Consider the following 14999-nt stretch of genomic DNA (forward strand, 5'->3'; position numbering starts at 1 on the left):
GAAAACCAACAAACCTTGAAAATAACAGTACGTCTTTTACCAGCCATTGTGGCTCGCTCTATACGTGGATTTTCTTCCTGCCAGTCGGTCCAAAACATGAGTCCCTGCCTTAAAAGACACAGTTTATGTTGCACAACCAACAAATAAGGTAATGTAAGACCTCTCTAATGTTTGAAAAAAGTGGTAGGAGGTAAATCCAGACTCGCAATGAGTTGCATTTAACTTATTGACGGTGCGTGTCAATAAGCTTCATTTGTACATTTTTTGTACCCCTGCAGATATTTCCTATAGGTCATTTCTTTCATGTGGGAGTTCAAGAAAAAAAAAGTAATACAAAATTCTTTGGAGAATCTGATTCCGCGCAGAATTGCATAATTAATTAATTGGTGACAGCAGAACTTAACTACATAAGTAATTTAGATGGCTAAGATTAGATTAGTAGGAAAGTGTGTGCTAGAATAACCACAGTCATAAAGAAGAAGAAACCGGTAAAATCACACCGTAAACAGTAATGGAGCATAGCAAAAAAATAAGGACGAACCTAGGATCGACAACGATATCACGAGGATTGTGAATATCGCCCTTAATCACTGTAGTGCGCATAGATCCGTCGATTTTGGCAACCTAAATATTGAACTATTATCGGAGTGTAGTAATGTTAAAAAGAAAAACGTTACCTGTATATGATCATGATGACTATCGGTCCAATAGATCACTTCACTAATCCAATCCACAGCTATTCCTTCCACTGTTGACAAACCGGTGGACACTATTGAACGAGGATCCGAAACAGCTGAAATATCAGTATTCTTGGAAAGTTCCTATTCTAACTTCCAGAAAGTACGGACTTTTCCCAGTGACCTCCACTCGAAATATTGTGTCCAGTGTGACGTCAGCCCAGAAAATCGATATTGTGCCGTTTACATGGTAAAGATAGTCGAATGAGACAGCATTTTCCAACTGTGGCAAAAGTGGAATGGCCCGTTCCGCTTCCGATGGCAAATACATTAGCGTGTGGCGGTCGCTGTACAACAGAAACGGTCGCCTTGAATCGATTGCCCGACAAGTGAAACTGAAAGGAGTACTGTGATTAGGTTAGAATCGGTCGAGTAAAAAGGTGGTGAAAAGAGAATGTCAAAAAACCTACTAGGATCCGAGCTGTGAAAGTACAGCACGGAATAGGAAATAGGACAGCATAAGGAGTTTCTGTCTCCGCTTCCTTCTCATAAAAATTGCAAGTCAAGTGCAAACTATCACTTACAGAAACGCATAGATGGTAAAAAAAAACCATTTCATCTCTCTCAGTATTCCTCTCTCAATTCCCCGTATCCTTTCTCTCTATCATTTTCGTCCCCTTTCTCTTTCTCCTCCATTAAACCTGCAATTTTCATCTAGTTCCTAACAAATACGAGAGCGGTGCAATGATTAGAAAAATCGGGCCCGGTGATAGGAATTAAAAAATTAGTGGGGCCACACAGATCTACTTGATCAAAAGAAAAAGCAACTTATCCTTATCCTATTATCCTCCCAAGGGAAAAAGAAAAAACTCCTAAAACTCGCAAATAAGGCATTTCTTGAAGCCTTCGTGGATTTAGAGCTTACCCGTCTGACATCATTTGATACCCATGCTCGCAGAAACAGTGTGACGTTCTGTTCGAATGAATAATGCAGTGTTGTGAGCACGAGCCAAAGTCGCACGGACGCTTTTGGGTTGCTGAAGCGTAAAAGAGTTCAATCACAAAGATCGGCTGATTTTAACATCCTTGAATTACCTTCGCACGTTCTTCCATCAACCTTCAAAGTCCTGTTAGGTGCACACCCACACACAGTTGTGTAAGTTCCGCCGTGTGGTTGGACATAACATGCGTCCTGACATTCCAAATCGATGCAGGATCTACAAAAGTTCTCCTAGCAAAGTACTTTAATATTCAAACCATTGAAGAACTCACTGCTGTTGTTCATATCCACAGAACTCCTCATCTTTGGCGTCGAAGCAATCCGGTACCCCATCGCAGATCTAAGAAAGCACTCCAATTACAACTGAGGTTTTACTCGCGACGAATCAATAATGACATACCTTGCTCGCGGACAAACAGACTATCCCTGTGAATGTTCTACACGTAATGTCCGGTGCTTTACAGCGGGCTTCAACGACTTTGGCGTCGAATGCTACAACGAAAAACGAGACTGTAATTCCGCACTGTAGGTAGCAAGCTTTTTCGTTTCAAAAGTTCTAAGACTGTAAAAATTTCGCAAAAACTTGCAATTAGTGCGAAAAAATCTTCGCACTCCAAAAGCTTGAGCGAATGCACACAATAACCTGCGATTTGTGTAAAAATACGCTTTTTCGGTAATAAAACTGTGAATAGTTGTTCGATGCAGGAAGCAAATGAATAAACGAATTGAATATAGTATCTCTACTATAAGGTGAAGTTATACAGATATAACTTCACCTTAGAGTAGAAATACTATGCATCGTTAAAAGAACATAGATAAAGAATAGAGGCGGATGAATATGAGTTCTTACAGGCAGTACAACACCAAATTGACGATGAATATGAGAGCAATACAATGACTTGCCATTGTATAGGCCAACACGCGTTCCAAAAACTCAACATTCATGAATTGCAGTAAAACGCGTTGGCACATCCCAAGTGGATTGATACGCCAGTGATTTTATCCTTCATCCTTTTTATCAGCGCAATCACGCTCAATTCGCCATAACTGTTCCGAAAAACAGCAGAGAAGCAGCCTTTTCGATTCCTACGAGTTAACTAACATCGTCTCACGCATGCGCGCCGCATCTAAGCGGGCTTGCAATCAATGGAACGCTAAAGCTGCCTCTCCCAATCGCTGGAGGACGCGGCGCATATGCCTGCGTTCGCATACGTGACATGTTGCTAGTTGCCTAGTCAGAAAATTCGATCGACATGGCCGTCTCCCACGCCGTCCTCAGAATAACTGGGAGGAATTGAGCGTGATAACGATCATACTCATGATCTACACCTTTATCTCTAATCTTCCCTGGAGAAATCCCAACATCGTCAGTTTTGTGGTATGCTGACTATCATCGAATAAAAACAGAAATCAAGTTTGACGGAGTGGCGACGACTCCAGGCGACCTAGTTGATTGAAGCATTTGCAAACTTACAGCAATGTTCGTGCTCATCACTTCCATCCGCACAATCAGTCACACCATCACATTCTAAGTGTCCCGCAACGCATTCGTCACCACTGCGGCAAGCGAATAAACCAATTCCACAAGCTTTTCCTTCTAAATCAAAGCAAGAACAAGTTTTATCTTTTTTGAAATGCTGCAGAGTAGAAGTTTTTTGCTGCACTCACTGCACTTCATTTCATCTTGACCATCCGAACAATCCACCGTACCGTCACAAACAGCACTTCTCCTAATGCAGCGCTGCTCACGTTTGCACAGGTACTCATTGAGTTTTCTGCAAAACCGCGTCGAAGCTGAAAAAAACGATGGAAGAGGTTACAAGCCGTCACCAGTGAGCACATAACCTACTGATGTTAGCGCAATCCATTTCATCGAAGCCATTTTCACAGTCAACAACCCCATCACACTTCAACGAAATATCCAGACATGCCGATGATGCTTCACAGCGGAATTCTCTTCCGGTTCGGCAACCCTGAGAATTAAGGAAATTTCCAGAAAGCAGCCGACAGAGAGCAACAGCTGAAGAACACCTCATGACAGTGCATTTCGTCTGAGCCATCTCGGCAGTTTGCACGCCCATCACAGACCCAATGCAACGGAATGCATTGTCCAGTGAGACATTGAAATTCGACAGGATTACAGTCGCGAGCTACTGAAAATTATCCACTGCTTGATCTTTTCGGCAGTAGATTAGGAATCAGTCCTACCACAGTTTTTCTCATCAGATCGATCAGGGCAGTCAACTCGGCCGTCGCATCGCCAGCTATCCGGAAGGCATTGCTTGTTGGCAGCACAGGCAAAAGTCCCATTTGCACAGTTCTGAACTCGATCTAAACGAAAATGCTGATTTTATGGGTTTATAGACTAATGATAGAGCCAATATAGGTGATTATAGCAGATGTGTGATTATAGCGTTCGATGTACCGAAGAGGCAGCAAATCATACGTCAATACTGCGAATTAGCAATATTTTAACTACAGCTCTGCACTGTAGTTGTGAAATTTTCATTAGGAAAAAAAATTGGATTGGTAGGTGAAAACAAAGCGTTGATTATATTCACCACTGAGATTATTCGAAATAATTCAGGTAATTCACGAACCCCTAAGCGACCTTGCCCCTACCGCGAGTGGATTTAAGAGACGGAACCGCAGTTTCTGCAGTCCCAGTGCTGACTTATCATACCCTTGTGTCACGAACGTTTGGAAGGCCAGAAACCTGCAACCAAGTTGAGAGTTCCAAGGAAGGACACCACATCTTCTCAAAATTGTGGGAGTAGAGGCCTGCAACCTGCTCACAGGCTTTCAAATTAAAGGCATGACACCGAAATAAGAAAGGGAACGCTTGCTACTGCAGGAAGGACGGTGTTGCAGGAGTAATCTAGGGCGCGAAAGGCTGAGAAAACGGAAAACAGCAGACATGTCGATCTGTATATACAACGGCGTCTGTTTGCAAGTTTGGAAGTTGCCATCGAAATTTTGGATGGTGCAAGCCAATGTTCTTAAGTACGTCATCCGACTGACGAGATGAGATGACGCCAATCATTGAACGCCGTGCCTGACAAAAAAGAGGGAAAAGAGAGAAACTGTTCCTAGGAACATGTGACAGTCCACCAATTGATGGAGATTGTGTTCTCCCCAACACATACATGACAATGAACATTGACTCCCTCGAACAGCTCACAACCCGAATCGGATGAGAAGATGTGGATCAACACCAGCTTTGACAATTCGTTTACACTCCAACATCAAGTTATGGTGAAGAATTGATATTTAGATTAAGAATAATAGAGTGAAAAAGATTTTGAAAAATTCTAGATCAAAAACTATCTGAAATGCAACAGGCAGACTCAAAAAAAGGAATTCAAATAACTTCAATTCTAATGAAAAAATTCTCTGCAGGAAAACTTCACCTACCTCTACACACAGTCCATTTCTCATCACTTCTATCCTCACAGTCAGCTCTACCATCACACAACAGGTATTCCGGGATACATGTCATTGAGTCGCATCGGAATTCGTCCGGTCCGCAAGAGAAGTTGCCCGCTGAAAAACGCACAAATAAAGAAAAGAAGTAAAAAAGAAATAAAGAAGAGATAAGTAATTAATAAAACTTATTATTATTCCTTAATTTCAAAGAAATAAATAATTAATCTATACCTTACCGCATATCCCTCGTAAATCTTCGTCGCTTCCATCGTAGCAATCCCATTTTCCATTACAGATTTTTTCTCTAGCAATACAGGTCTCAGTATGTTTGCACTTGAATTGTGTACTTTCATCGCATTTTGTGCTCGCACCAGATGAAAGAGCTAAAAAATTTCTAATGACAACTGCAGGTAATGACTACGAACGGAATTAGGACGGAATGAAAAGCTAAGTGAACAGACGATAACTCACGGATTAAAGTAAGCGTAAAATGCAATGGTGCTGGTGCCGGTTATATGCGACAAAATGGCGAGAGAAGAGGAAATTTAGCAGCAAAGTAGCTTGACAGCCAGTCGACACACACTTAACCCACTGAGAAGTTCATTAATCTAACCATGCATCTAACTAGGTATCCCGGAGCTAGCTGTCAAGTGCGGCATTCGCTTTGCGACAAAGAAACAGCAAGGCGAAAAGAAATTAGCAAACTTACAAGAATGAAACGCAATAAAAAAAACCTTTCCATTCCATTACGCACTATCAAGAGTAATAACGTAGAAGTTACAATGAAAATACGAAGAAAGATGGCAAGAGAGTACGACACTGGCAACGGCACAATAACCACGGAGGAATATTCTTTTCTCATTAAGTCCTTACCACTGCATTTATCTGGATTAGTTTTATCCACTATAAATCCATCAGCGCAACCGCATTTTCGAGAGATGTCATCGCAATTTTTAGCGTTTGGACAATTTACAGGATAGCACAACTGCTCACATCCGCCATTATTCTCGAGGCATTTTGATACTGCTGAAATTATAGAATAATAAGCGACACCAGACTTTAGCAACATAAGAAGCGGTGTGAATAACAAAATCAGAAATGAAGAACATACATATAGATGCATTTTCGAAAAAATACAATTGAGAGGCTACTGGTAACGAATCAATCAATATCACATCGAACTCCCCATCATTTTTAGGTGCTGCGCGGTTCACACCATAATCCTGAGAAATGTAATCTGATATTATATAATCATTCAGAAGACAAGCGAGAACTCACATCGGCCCAAATGATTTCACCGGACAGTACAGCAATCGAATGTAGCGAACGAATGGGGACAGCAAGCTTCTGTGAGCAAATACGATCACGAATTCCCAAAAGAAAAAACTATGGTAGTTACTGAACAGCACCTCCTTCTCGCCTCCTCTGAAGCCAACTCTATACAGAGAATACTGGAATGGATCCAACCAGTAGACTTTCCTTGCGGCCACATCAATCGTCATAACGATCGGATTGAAGGAGAAGAAACTTACTAGAGTCTGAAGGAAAGGAGCAAACTGTGACGAATAAGCAACAAGTATGATTACTATGACAAAGATAGACTCACTGTAGGGTCGAGATCATTTCCACCCAAACGCGCTCTAATTATGTTATGCTGGCGAAGTTGGGTAGTACATGAGTAGAATAGATATCTGAAAGTTCATAAAATAAAAGTTATAGCTACTATTTGTCTCCGATTCTAATGTCACACTGGATGAAATCGTCAATCGACTCATTCCTACTTTGCCAGTTTTCTCTTTCCTAAGAGAGGATAATCTTTTAAATGTGGGTCATGCATTGTATTTAGCAAAAAGGTTACTATTTATCAGTGGTCCCCAATGTTTACTGCAGATAATGTCCTCAACTACCTGTACAGACGGGCCAAAACGACATGAAATTCGGTGCAGTCGCGTAAGCGGCTGCGCTCATAGCGGGGCGTAGGGGCGTGAGTGTTCGCTGGAGTTAGCGATGGTCCCACCTCTCAATCTCTAGCTGCACTGCTTCGGTTCGAGCGCAGCAACTGCAAAGGGGTTCAGGTCGTTTTGACCTGACTATGCTTTTCAATCTCAAGTTCACGTTTCTCATAATTTCGCTCCAACTTCCCTGTAAATTCCGATGTATCTCTCTAGTTACGCTTTATCTTCTACCTATCTCGACGTTAGATACGGAGCGTAGTCGGGTCAAAGCGAGCCGGATCTCGGTCCGGTTGCGTAGGTGGCTGCACTCTAAGCGGGATAGTGCAACGTAACGGTTTGGATCGAATGGGGATCTTCTCAAGCACCACATATCGCTGCAGACCGAATGAAGCTAACGATGATCCTAGTTCGATCCCAACCGTTAGTTCAACCGCGCCACATCGACGCAATCACCGCTTCTGTTTCCGTTTATCTTACCGTGATTTTGAATCCACAAATATTGAATGTATTCCTCCTACAGCTTTCACTATTTGTGCTCTCAGTTCTGGTGCATCCGGTCGGAATACAGTAATTCCAGCTGGTTCAACTGAAGAAGGAATTTTTTATTGTCACCACGGATTATTAGTACATATCAACAGCATGAGAAATAAAAGCTGTTTTCACCGTTCGGTCTTGTGCCGTAGTACAAATTCCGTGATGACGAATCGAACGCCAAGCAAGTGACGTGGTGAACACCTTAGATCATGCATGTTTTGGGTGTGAGATCAGTCATGGGGGACTGGCTCACCTTTATCAGTAATTAATGTAGTATTTCCACCAAAAATAGATCGCTTGAATATAGAATGTTGGAGTTCGTCGTAATAGTAGATTTCGCCTCGGACAGGATCGACAGTGAATACGACGCCCCCTTTCAGCGAAAAGATTGGTGGTATGAATGAATCTGCCTAAAACTGGGAAAATAGAATGATTGTACAGTATGCATTCGTGACAGGTTAATTGTATCAAGTCATACCCTGAGTTTCCCTCCTTCCTCGTCTACTAACAACTGCACACCGTGGATCCACATAGGAGACTGCCGAGAATACAGTACTAAATGTTCCACTGATCCAGACACAATACATTTGTCTCCTTCCATAGCCAGACCTTCCTACAACACGGCTGATTCAAGATAGACTTGGATGCTTGGTAAAAATCACTAGAAGAGGACTCACGGGACAAAGGCATAATGCTGAGTAGTTTTTGTCTGCCACGCAAATTCCATCGCAACTCGAGCAGTTGGAAGCACCTGCAGTATGATAAACTGCAGCACACAAACTGACAATCTAAGTAAGTAAGTGGGTAACTTTAAAAAAAACTGACTTTTTCTTGAGGTGAGATTGTGGTTCACAAAGAAACTATCAACACTGGTGTGAAAATCGATAGATTCCGACTGTGAAGTAACCGTATCCACTCTAATCAGTTTATCTCGGCTAGGCACATACAGAAAATCCGAAAAGAATGTGATAGAAGTTGAATATTTGAGCTGAAAGTGAAAAAAGTACATTAATTCTTTGTTTATTCCGGGAAAAGCCTCAATTTTCTGATCTCTGTAGCTCCCAGGAGTAAGATTCGCACCAGCTGGTGACAACTACAGCACTCCAGCCTCATATCCACACATACATCTCATCATATACGTTCGATGGTCATAAAAAAAAAACTAGGCGAATCCGCACTGTTTTTTTCGAAAACACAGCAGAGCCGAAAATCAAATGCTTTCCCGACAATTCACCAAATAAGATTTGAAGATTTAATAAGATTTAAAAAATTGTGAAATGACAGAAATCTCTCACCCTTTTATCGTGTAATACACTGCGGACACTTCCATTTCTACCGTAATCGACGGCAAAAATTCGCTCGAAATACCGGTCGCTACAGTAGAGCGTTTGTGAAAATGGATCCACCGCCACTCCTGAAACGCGAGCGCGCTGACTGGAATGCCGGTATATATACCATTTGGTTACCGCACGCAGGCGAGCTGCGCTGCGCCCGGTTCGGGCGGGCGATGACGCTGCTGGAGCGCGAGAAGCTTAGTTCGGGCGGGAAAGTTAGAACACTTCGCGAATGCGTGCTTTTAACTCGTTTGTGTCGTGCTTCGTTACATAGTCATATTCTATTTGAAATTTTTTTTCCAATTTTGCTATATTTGTGAATTTGATGTTAACGGCGTTCTGTGTCTTGTCAAAGAGGCTGCACATTGTTGAAATGCTCGACAAATATCATTAAAATTTGAAGAGCAGAAAAGCATTTCAAGAGGAGATTGTTCAGAAGGTGATCAATCGATAGATCATTGTTGGAAGTAGATAGCTGATACAGTCGGGTCCCTAAGATCTAAGCGTTAACCTTAAAGCACCTATGACATGTAGGCTAAAGCTACCAAGAAGAGAGGAAGACAGAGATGGAACTACTATTGCTTTAACATTATTGAACCTTCCAAACAAGCCAGAAGTGAATAACTGACTTATATCTCTTCTGTAGTAGTATTTCCAAAGGAAAAATTGATATGTCTTGACATGTAACTATTTTTGTTCTCACATTGACTCTGTCTTCACAAGCTTACAATCCTGAAAAGACCTTCTAGATTAAGTGGTGTTTATGAAGACTTTAACGAAATTTCAAGAAATTGAATATTTCAGGCTCTATCTTCTATTCTTCTTTTTAGTCTACATGACATGGATCCTCGAAGATCAATGCTTAGGTTTTAGGGTCCTGACCGACTCAGCTATTCACTTCTAGTGATGACCTGTCGGCCGATAAACTATCCCCTTCTGAAATGGAAAAGTGACCCGTACTTTAGCGACAAATGTCAAAGTTATTTGTGACTTAAACACGGTTCTTGTCCTATATGAATGTTCTTGAGCTCAAAAGTTCTGTTCAATTAGAATATATTGATTAACTAATCATGGGTCAGTTAATGTTTAATGTTATGAATGGTTATAACAATAATGGTAATAAGACAGTTTGTGACGTGCCTACGGTTTCAAATGTCGTTAGTATTTAAAGGACGTCATCTCGGAAGAGTTAACGAATAGAAATAATAATATAAAAGTAAGCATTCTTATTATCCTAACGTGCTAACACCACTTGAAGAGCCGAGGTGGAGCTCTCATACAAAGGTGTGCGAATTGCGCGCTCCAGCAACACCATCATCGCCCGCCCGAACCAGGCGCGGCGCGGCTCGCCCGCGGTAACCCCACATGATGGTGCGTATGCCGGCATTCCGCTGACTGTCCCAAAGTACTGTCTCCGTACCTTTAAATTCCCGTAACTACGGTAGCTTACCTCCTGGCATTCGCGGAATCCTATCAGACATGCTGATTTTCGTACGATTATTGAAACTCACTTGCCATATCCCTGCGTTTCTTCCAACGGTCGAATAGAAAACCAATCTAGAATTCACGGTCAATGTACAAAACAAATATCCACTTCTTAAAGACCTTACGCATCCATTATTTCTCAGCACAGGAGTTAGGAATCACAGCGACTCCTTACTCCCTATTCAAAGCAGGAAATTTTTGGTAACTGAGTTTTCTATGTAAGCAGAAAGGGTAGTTTTCAAGAATAACTGCGAAAAAGCGAGAGAAGTCCACGAATCAGTGACCTCAGTTTACTGACGGGACAACCCTTTACATCCATGAGAATAACAAAGAGAAAAAGTACAAAGCAGGTAAATGATGAAGTGATCTGAGTAAGTCGCTAAACATTCTACAAGTGAGGAAATCCACCACAATAATTTCCAATCCATGATTTATATATACATGAAGAATTGCCAAAAATTCGCCGACAACATACCCAAAGAAAGAATCTACGACGAAATCCTCAATGTCTATGTCATCAACTACAATCCGACATTTTTCCATCTTTGGCATCTCATTCTTGCAAATAACAATTCGAGTGCGACCAACAAGAAATAACCAATTGTCGCCATTAGGATCGTGACGAATAACGCGAACTTCTTAATAAAAAAAAAACATTTGATCGCTCGAAATCCGAATAAACACTGTCTGTTACGATTTGCTGGGACAGGAATAAATTACCATCTAATGGGAAGCTCGCGGTAATGTCTGTTTTCGTAATTCTCGACGAAGCTTTTGAGATACGAGAACATTCCATGAATGAATAAGTGAGTGGGTCCTGCAAGAATTTTTTCTTCCTTGTTGTGGAACTTAAACCCGACTCAAAAAAAACAACAAACTAATACCGCTCTAACTGCTGCCATCACATAACAGATCCAATTTCTTTTACTGTCCGCAGCTGCCGTTAACAACCTCCTGTTTTGATTTATTGTTCTCTGAAACCTCATCGGGAATTCCTCCCAGTTGACGGACGAAGTCATCGCAAACGCATTACCAAGTACTGTCACATAGCTACCGACCGTATCCCCTTCAAAGTGGATATCACATAGTCACACACACAATTATCGATCGAAGTGAATGATTGATAGGTTAATTGTGACACTCACGTGGATTACAGTAACTCCCGTTTGGTTTAAAATCTTCGAAACAGTCACACTCAGTAACACCATTGGGAAGATTTTGACACAGTTGGGAACAAATTGGAGTATGCCCTAAAATTCATGATGGTCGCTGAATGGGAGTTTTGATAAATGAAAAACACACCCAAAACTCGCACCTCTCAATCTCCGCCCACATTTGTCCTCTGGCACGCATCTGTCGCCAACCGAAATTTGATCCGTAGGGCAGTAGCAAACAGGACCGTCCATCGTCAAGCCAACTCCGTAGTGACATGTTATATTGTGCCCTGAATCAGGGGTTCTTAGCACTGTATACTTGGGTCAGAACGTCCTGAAGTTCGGCGCAGTTGCGTAAGTGGCTGCGCTCGAATCGGCGCGGTTCAGCGATTGAGATCGAGGTGTCCGTGGTGGGACCGCCGCTAGCTTCACACGGACTGTAGCGATGAGTGGTGCCATCAGAGGTCCCTCGTCGATCCCAACCGCTACAATCCACCGCGCCGCTTCGAGCGCAGCTGATTACGCAATTGCACACATCGTCTCAGATTCTGACCCGACTATAAATTTAGAGTTTCTGAGAAGAGAAATACTCTATCCAGTCCCACAAATAAAACAATTTGAATACGGAAGGTGCAACAGACTAGTTCTCGTTTATACTTAAACCTTGAACCGTTTTATATCGTGCATTCGTAATATTAATTATTCAATACACCTGAGATGGGAACGCAGACATCGAAAATCCAAAAATAAATCGTCAGTGTTTTCCTACGAACTTAAAAATGTACATAGAATTAGAAAGTGCTAGCCAAATGTTATATCTCATTTGAGAAAGAATGTTTCGCTCCACACGACAATAGTGTTCTGTTCCTTTTCTCTCTAGGAAACATCTAGAATCGTTCTATTCTTGGAAAATCCAGAATTGTTTTGAACAGGTGAACATTAATATTCATCTCTACATAATCAATTTCCCTTCAGTCAAAAGTTTCGTCTGAACACTAGAATCGATAATTATTAGTAATAATATTATAATAACTCATCAAGTTTTGCCTTATAATTGCCTAGTCCGAAAAAATGTGGACCAAACATCTATTCCAAACACATTTACGTATCCATGAGGAAAATCTACCCTGCGTATCCATGAGGAAAATCTACTGCTTTTGCGCAAGTTATAGCTTCATCCATTTTTTTTTATTCTGCGCTGCATTACGGTTTTATGAACGACTTAGCCGTCGCTTACGCACCGTGACGCAGAAGAAACAAAGATCTTGGCTACTGCACCTAGTAAAGAAAACGATTTTGGACGCACCCAGAGAAATACTGAAACTCCTGTCGATCGCTGTACTATTGTTAGGGCAAAATTGAACTACTGGTCACCCATAATTTTTCTTCTTCCAAGAATTTGAATAATAAAAACATTTTAGCTGCCAAACTTACAATCTTCGCATTTACGGTGCTCATCCGAGTGGTCGTTGCAATCCACTATTCCGTTACAGAACTGCGACAGATGTATGCACCTAGCCTCATGCTGGCACGAGTAAAAATTCGGAGGACACACAGCTTTATGCAGGCCTGAAAAAACTCATATACACTTTACTACGCACAGCATCAAGAATAAGCATTGATCGGGCCGTAGAATCCCCCACATATGGATGGATCTTCATCGGAATCATCGTCCACACCATTACTGCCGCAGTCCGCGGTGCCATCGCAGAGGTAGACTTTTGGCAGACAACGTCCAGACTGGCAGCGGAACTCGTCCGAACCGCACCGTGCTAAAGCTGTAGGAAGCATGTGTGACGAAGTTAATCGACTAGAAAACCACTTTGTTTCGTACGTACTACAAAAGGCCAACTCGTCCGAGCCGTCGGCGCAATCCTGTTCACCGTCGCACTTCCATTTCAATGGTACGCAACGACCATCACATGAAAATTGACCGATGCCACAATTCGCTGGAAGGATGACAGTAAGAAAATTCTTCTTTTCCGCTTGGGACCGCTAATTATCCTTTAGTCAATCTTATGGATTTGTACGGCTTTAAATGATCATTTAAATGATCAAGCCCCATTAGCCATTAATTATGTATTGGGAGTCATTGCTAGGTATGGGTAGTGGAATTTAGCGAATGCATGGTTACAATTATTCATTTGAATTCATTTTCATATCACAAAATTGTCGTTATTGGTGTCTCTGTGGGAAAGTCGAAGGTTGAGGTGGTACATTACGAGTATGAGCGGGAACATGCTCAATTTCCCCTAATGGTCCTGAAAATCAGCGTGGGAAACGGCCTTACTCCCTACGAGGTACGTTAGAACGCGCCGCAACCAGGCGCGAACGGTCAAAGATTAATTGGCTCTCCTCACCGATCTATTCAAGTGAACCTAGTGAATAGGCTGATGAGGGGATAGAAATGTGTACATCGAGGCCCGTTCTAACGTAACTCGTAGGAACTAGAGCGGTTCCCACCCCACTTTTTTACGACGATAGGAGTGAGATTTCAGCCCGAATCCCGCAATCTACGACCCCATCTCCGGCTTTTCCCACGGGGTTCCCTTACCACATCAGACTCTTTGTATGCTCCTTTCAGCCGTTCTCAACCGTAACGCTCTCAATTCGCCGCAAGCCACAGTCACAACAACGCATTCCAGCCAACAGTCATACTAGTTCCGCTCAATCGTGGAATAAGCATCCGTTACCAACACATTATCCCATACTCTCTCAAATGATGGTTCAAATCATAGTAAACTGGCAGATATCAGTTAGATTACCTATCAGTTAGAATAAAGTCATCCACTACTCTTGGATAGCAGCAATTAGTCAACGGTCCGGAAGATGCGGCGCGTGCACAAGGCTGGCGCGCTCCAATCGAATTCGGCTTAGAAAATAGCGCGCCGGACCGCTCGAAGGCGTATCGTCCAGGCCGTTTTTTGCGGCAGTTAGGAAGAAATGGACGGAATCGCCCTTTTCTCCATAATCCCGTATACAAATACCCCACCTGAAATCCGTACCACCTCAGATTCGTGGGGTAATGCCTTTAACTTCGATCTGGGTTGACTAACCAGTTACAGCAACGCCCCCACCCAGTAGGAGCAATAAAAAGAGCACAAACTTGTGCAAATCTAGTGGAGTAGATCCCAACTATACTGAATTTAAGCCTGACTTGGATAGCCCGATTCACCCCATAGGTCGGACTCTTGTAGGTTATCATTACGTCCAGAATTCTGTGCAGAAACTATCAATCTAACGCCACCTCAGAGAACTACCAGTTAATTTTGACCCCTAGGAATGAAAGAGCGAAGAATGACGGAAAAATCGGAGACAAACGAAGTTAAACAACCTTCACTGCTGCTCCAATCGCTCTGCGCGGCGCCGCTGAACCCGTTCGGAAATGCAGCACAAAGCCAGAATAACACTAGTGAAACACCCGTATCTAACAT

At 42.3% G+C, this 14999-nt stretch overlaps 1 protein-coding gene across 5 annotated transcripts in view; it reads right to left on the reverse strand.

Moving 5' to 3' along the window:
- Positions 1–14999, reverse strand: part of RB195_004075 (uncharacterized protein) — a gene marked incomplete at both ends in the record, with an annotated part of 28907 nt that extends 13908 nt beyond the window's left edge. The window contains 37 exons of one of the 5 annotated variants that reach the window (XM_064178601.1): positions 15–108; positions 542–624; positions 678–793; positions 849–1072; positions 1603–1714; positions 1773–1894; positions 1950–2017; positions 2078–2169; positions 3152–3274; positions 3346–3471; positions 3527–3650; positions 3709–3830; positions 3886–4008; positions 5092–5220; positions 5340–5486; positions 5977–6129; positions 6215–6326; positions 6382–6450; positions 6513–6641; positions 6710–6794; positions 7536–7644; positions 7722–7793; positions 7846–8002; positions 8071–8205; positions 8270–8343; positions 8418–8580; positions 8888–9006; positions 10377–10483; positions 10887–11049; positions 11132–11228; positions 11296–11477; positions 11557–11661; positions 11727–11855; positions 13000–13134; positions 13209–13343; positions 13404–13514; positions 14900–14999. In XM_064178601.1, the coding sequence (XP_064033045.1) occupies positions 15–108; positions 542–624; positions 678–793; positions 849–1072; positions 1603–1714; positions 1773–1894; positions 1950–2017; positions 2078–2169; positions 3152–3274; positions 3346–3471; positions 3527–3650; positions 3709–3830; positions 3886–4008; positions 5092–5220; positions 5340–5486; positions 5977–6129; positions 6215–6326; positions 6382–6450; positions 6513–6641; positions 6710–6794; positions 7536–7644; positions 7722–7793; positions 7846–8002; positions 8071–8205; positions 8270–8343; positions 8418–8580; positions 8888–9006; positions 10377–10483; positions 10887–11049; positions 11132–11228; positions 11296–11477; positions 11557–11661; positions 11727–11855; positions 13000–13134; positions 13209–13343; positions 13404–13514; positions 14900–14999 (4446 nt within the window). Of the gene's footprint in view, positions 1–14; positions 109–541; positions 625–677; positions 794–848; positions 1073–1602; positions 1715–1772; positions 1895–1949; positions 2018–2077; positions 2170–3151; positions 3275–3345; positions 3472–3526; positions 3651–3708; positions 3831–3885; positions 4009–5091; positions 5221–5339; positions 5487–5976; positions 6130–6214; positions 6327–6381; positions 6451–6512; positions 6642–6709; positions 6795–7535; positions 7645–7721; positions 7794–7845; positions 8003–8070; positions 8206–8269; positions 8359–8417; positions 8581–8887; positions 9007–10376; positions 10484–10886; positions 11050–11131; positions 11229–11295; positions 11478–11556; positions 11662–11726; positions 11856–12999; positions 13135–13208; positions 13344–13403; positions 13515–14899 lie in introns of those variants that run through there. The other 4 variants (XM_064178603.1, XM_064178602.1, XM_064178605.1 and 1 more) reach the window with 4 other exon arrangements.

The sequence above is a fragment of the Necator americanus genome, chromosome I, assembly GCF_031761385.1.
Source record: "Necator americanus strain Aroian chromosome I, whole genome shotgun sequence".
Taxonomy (NCBI): domain Eukaryota; kingdom Metazoa; phylum Nematoda; class Chromadorea; order Rhabditida; family Ancylostomatidae; genus Necator; species Necator americanus.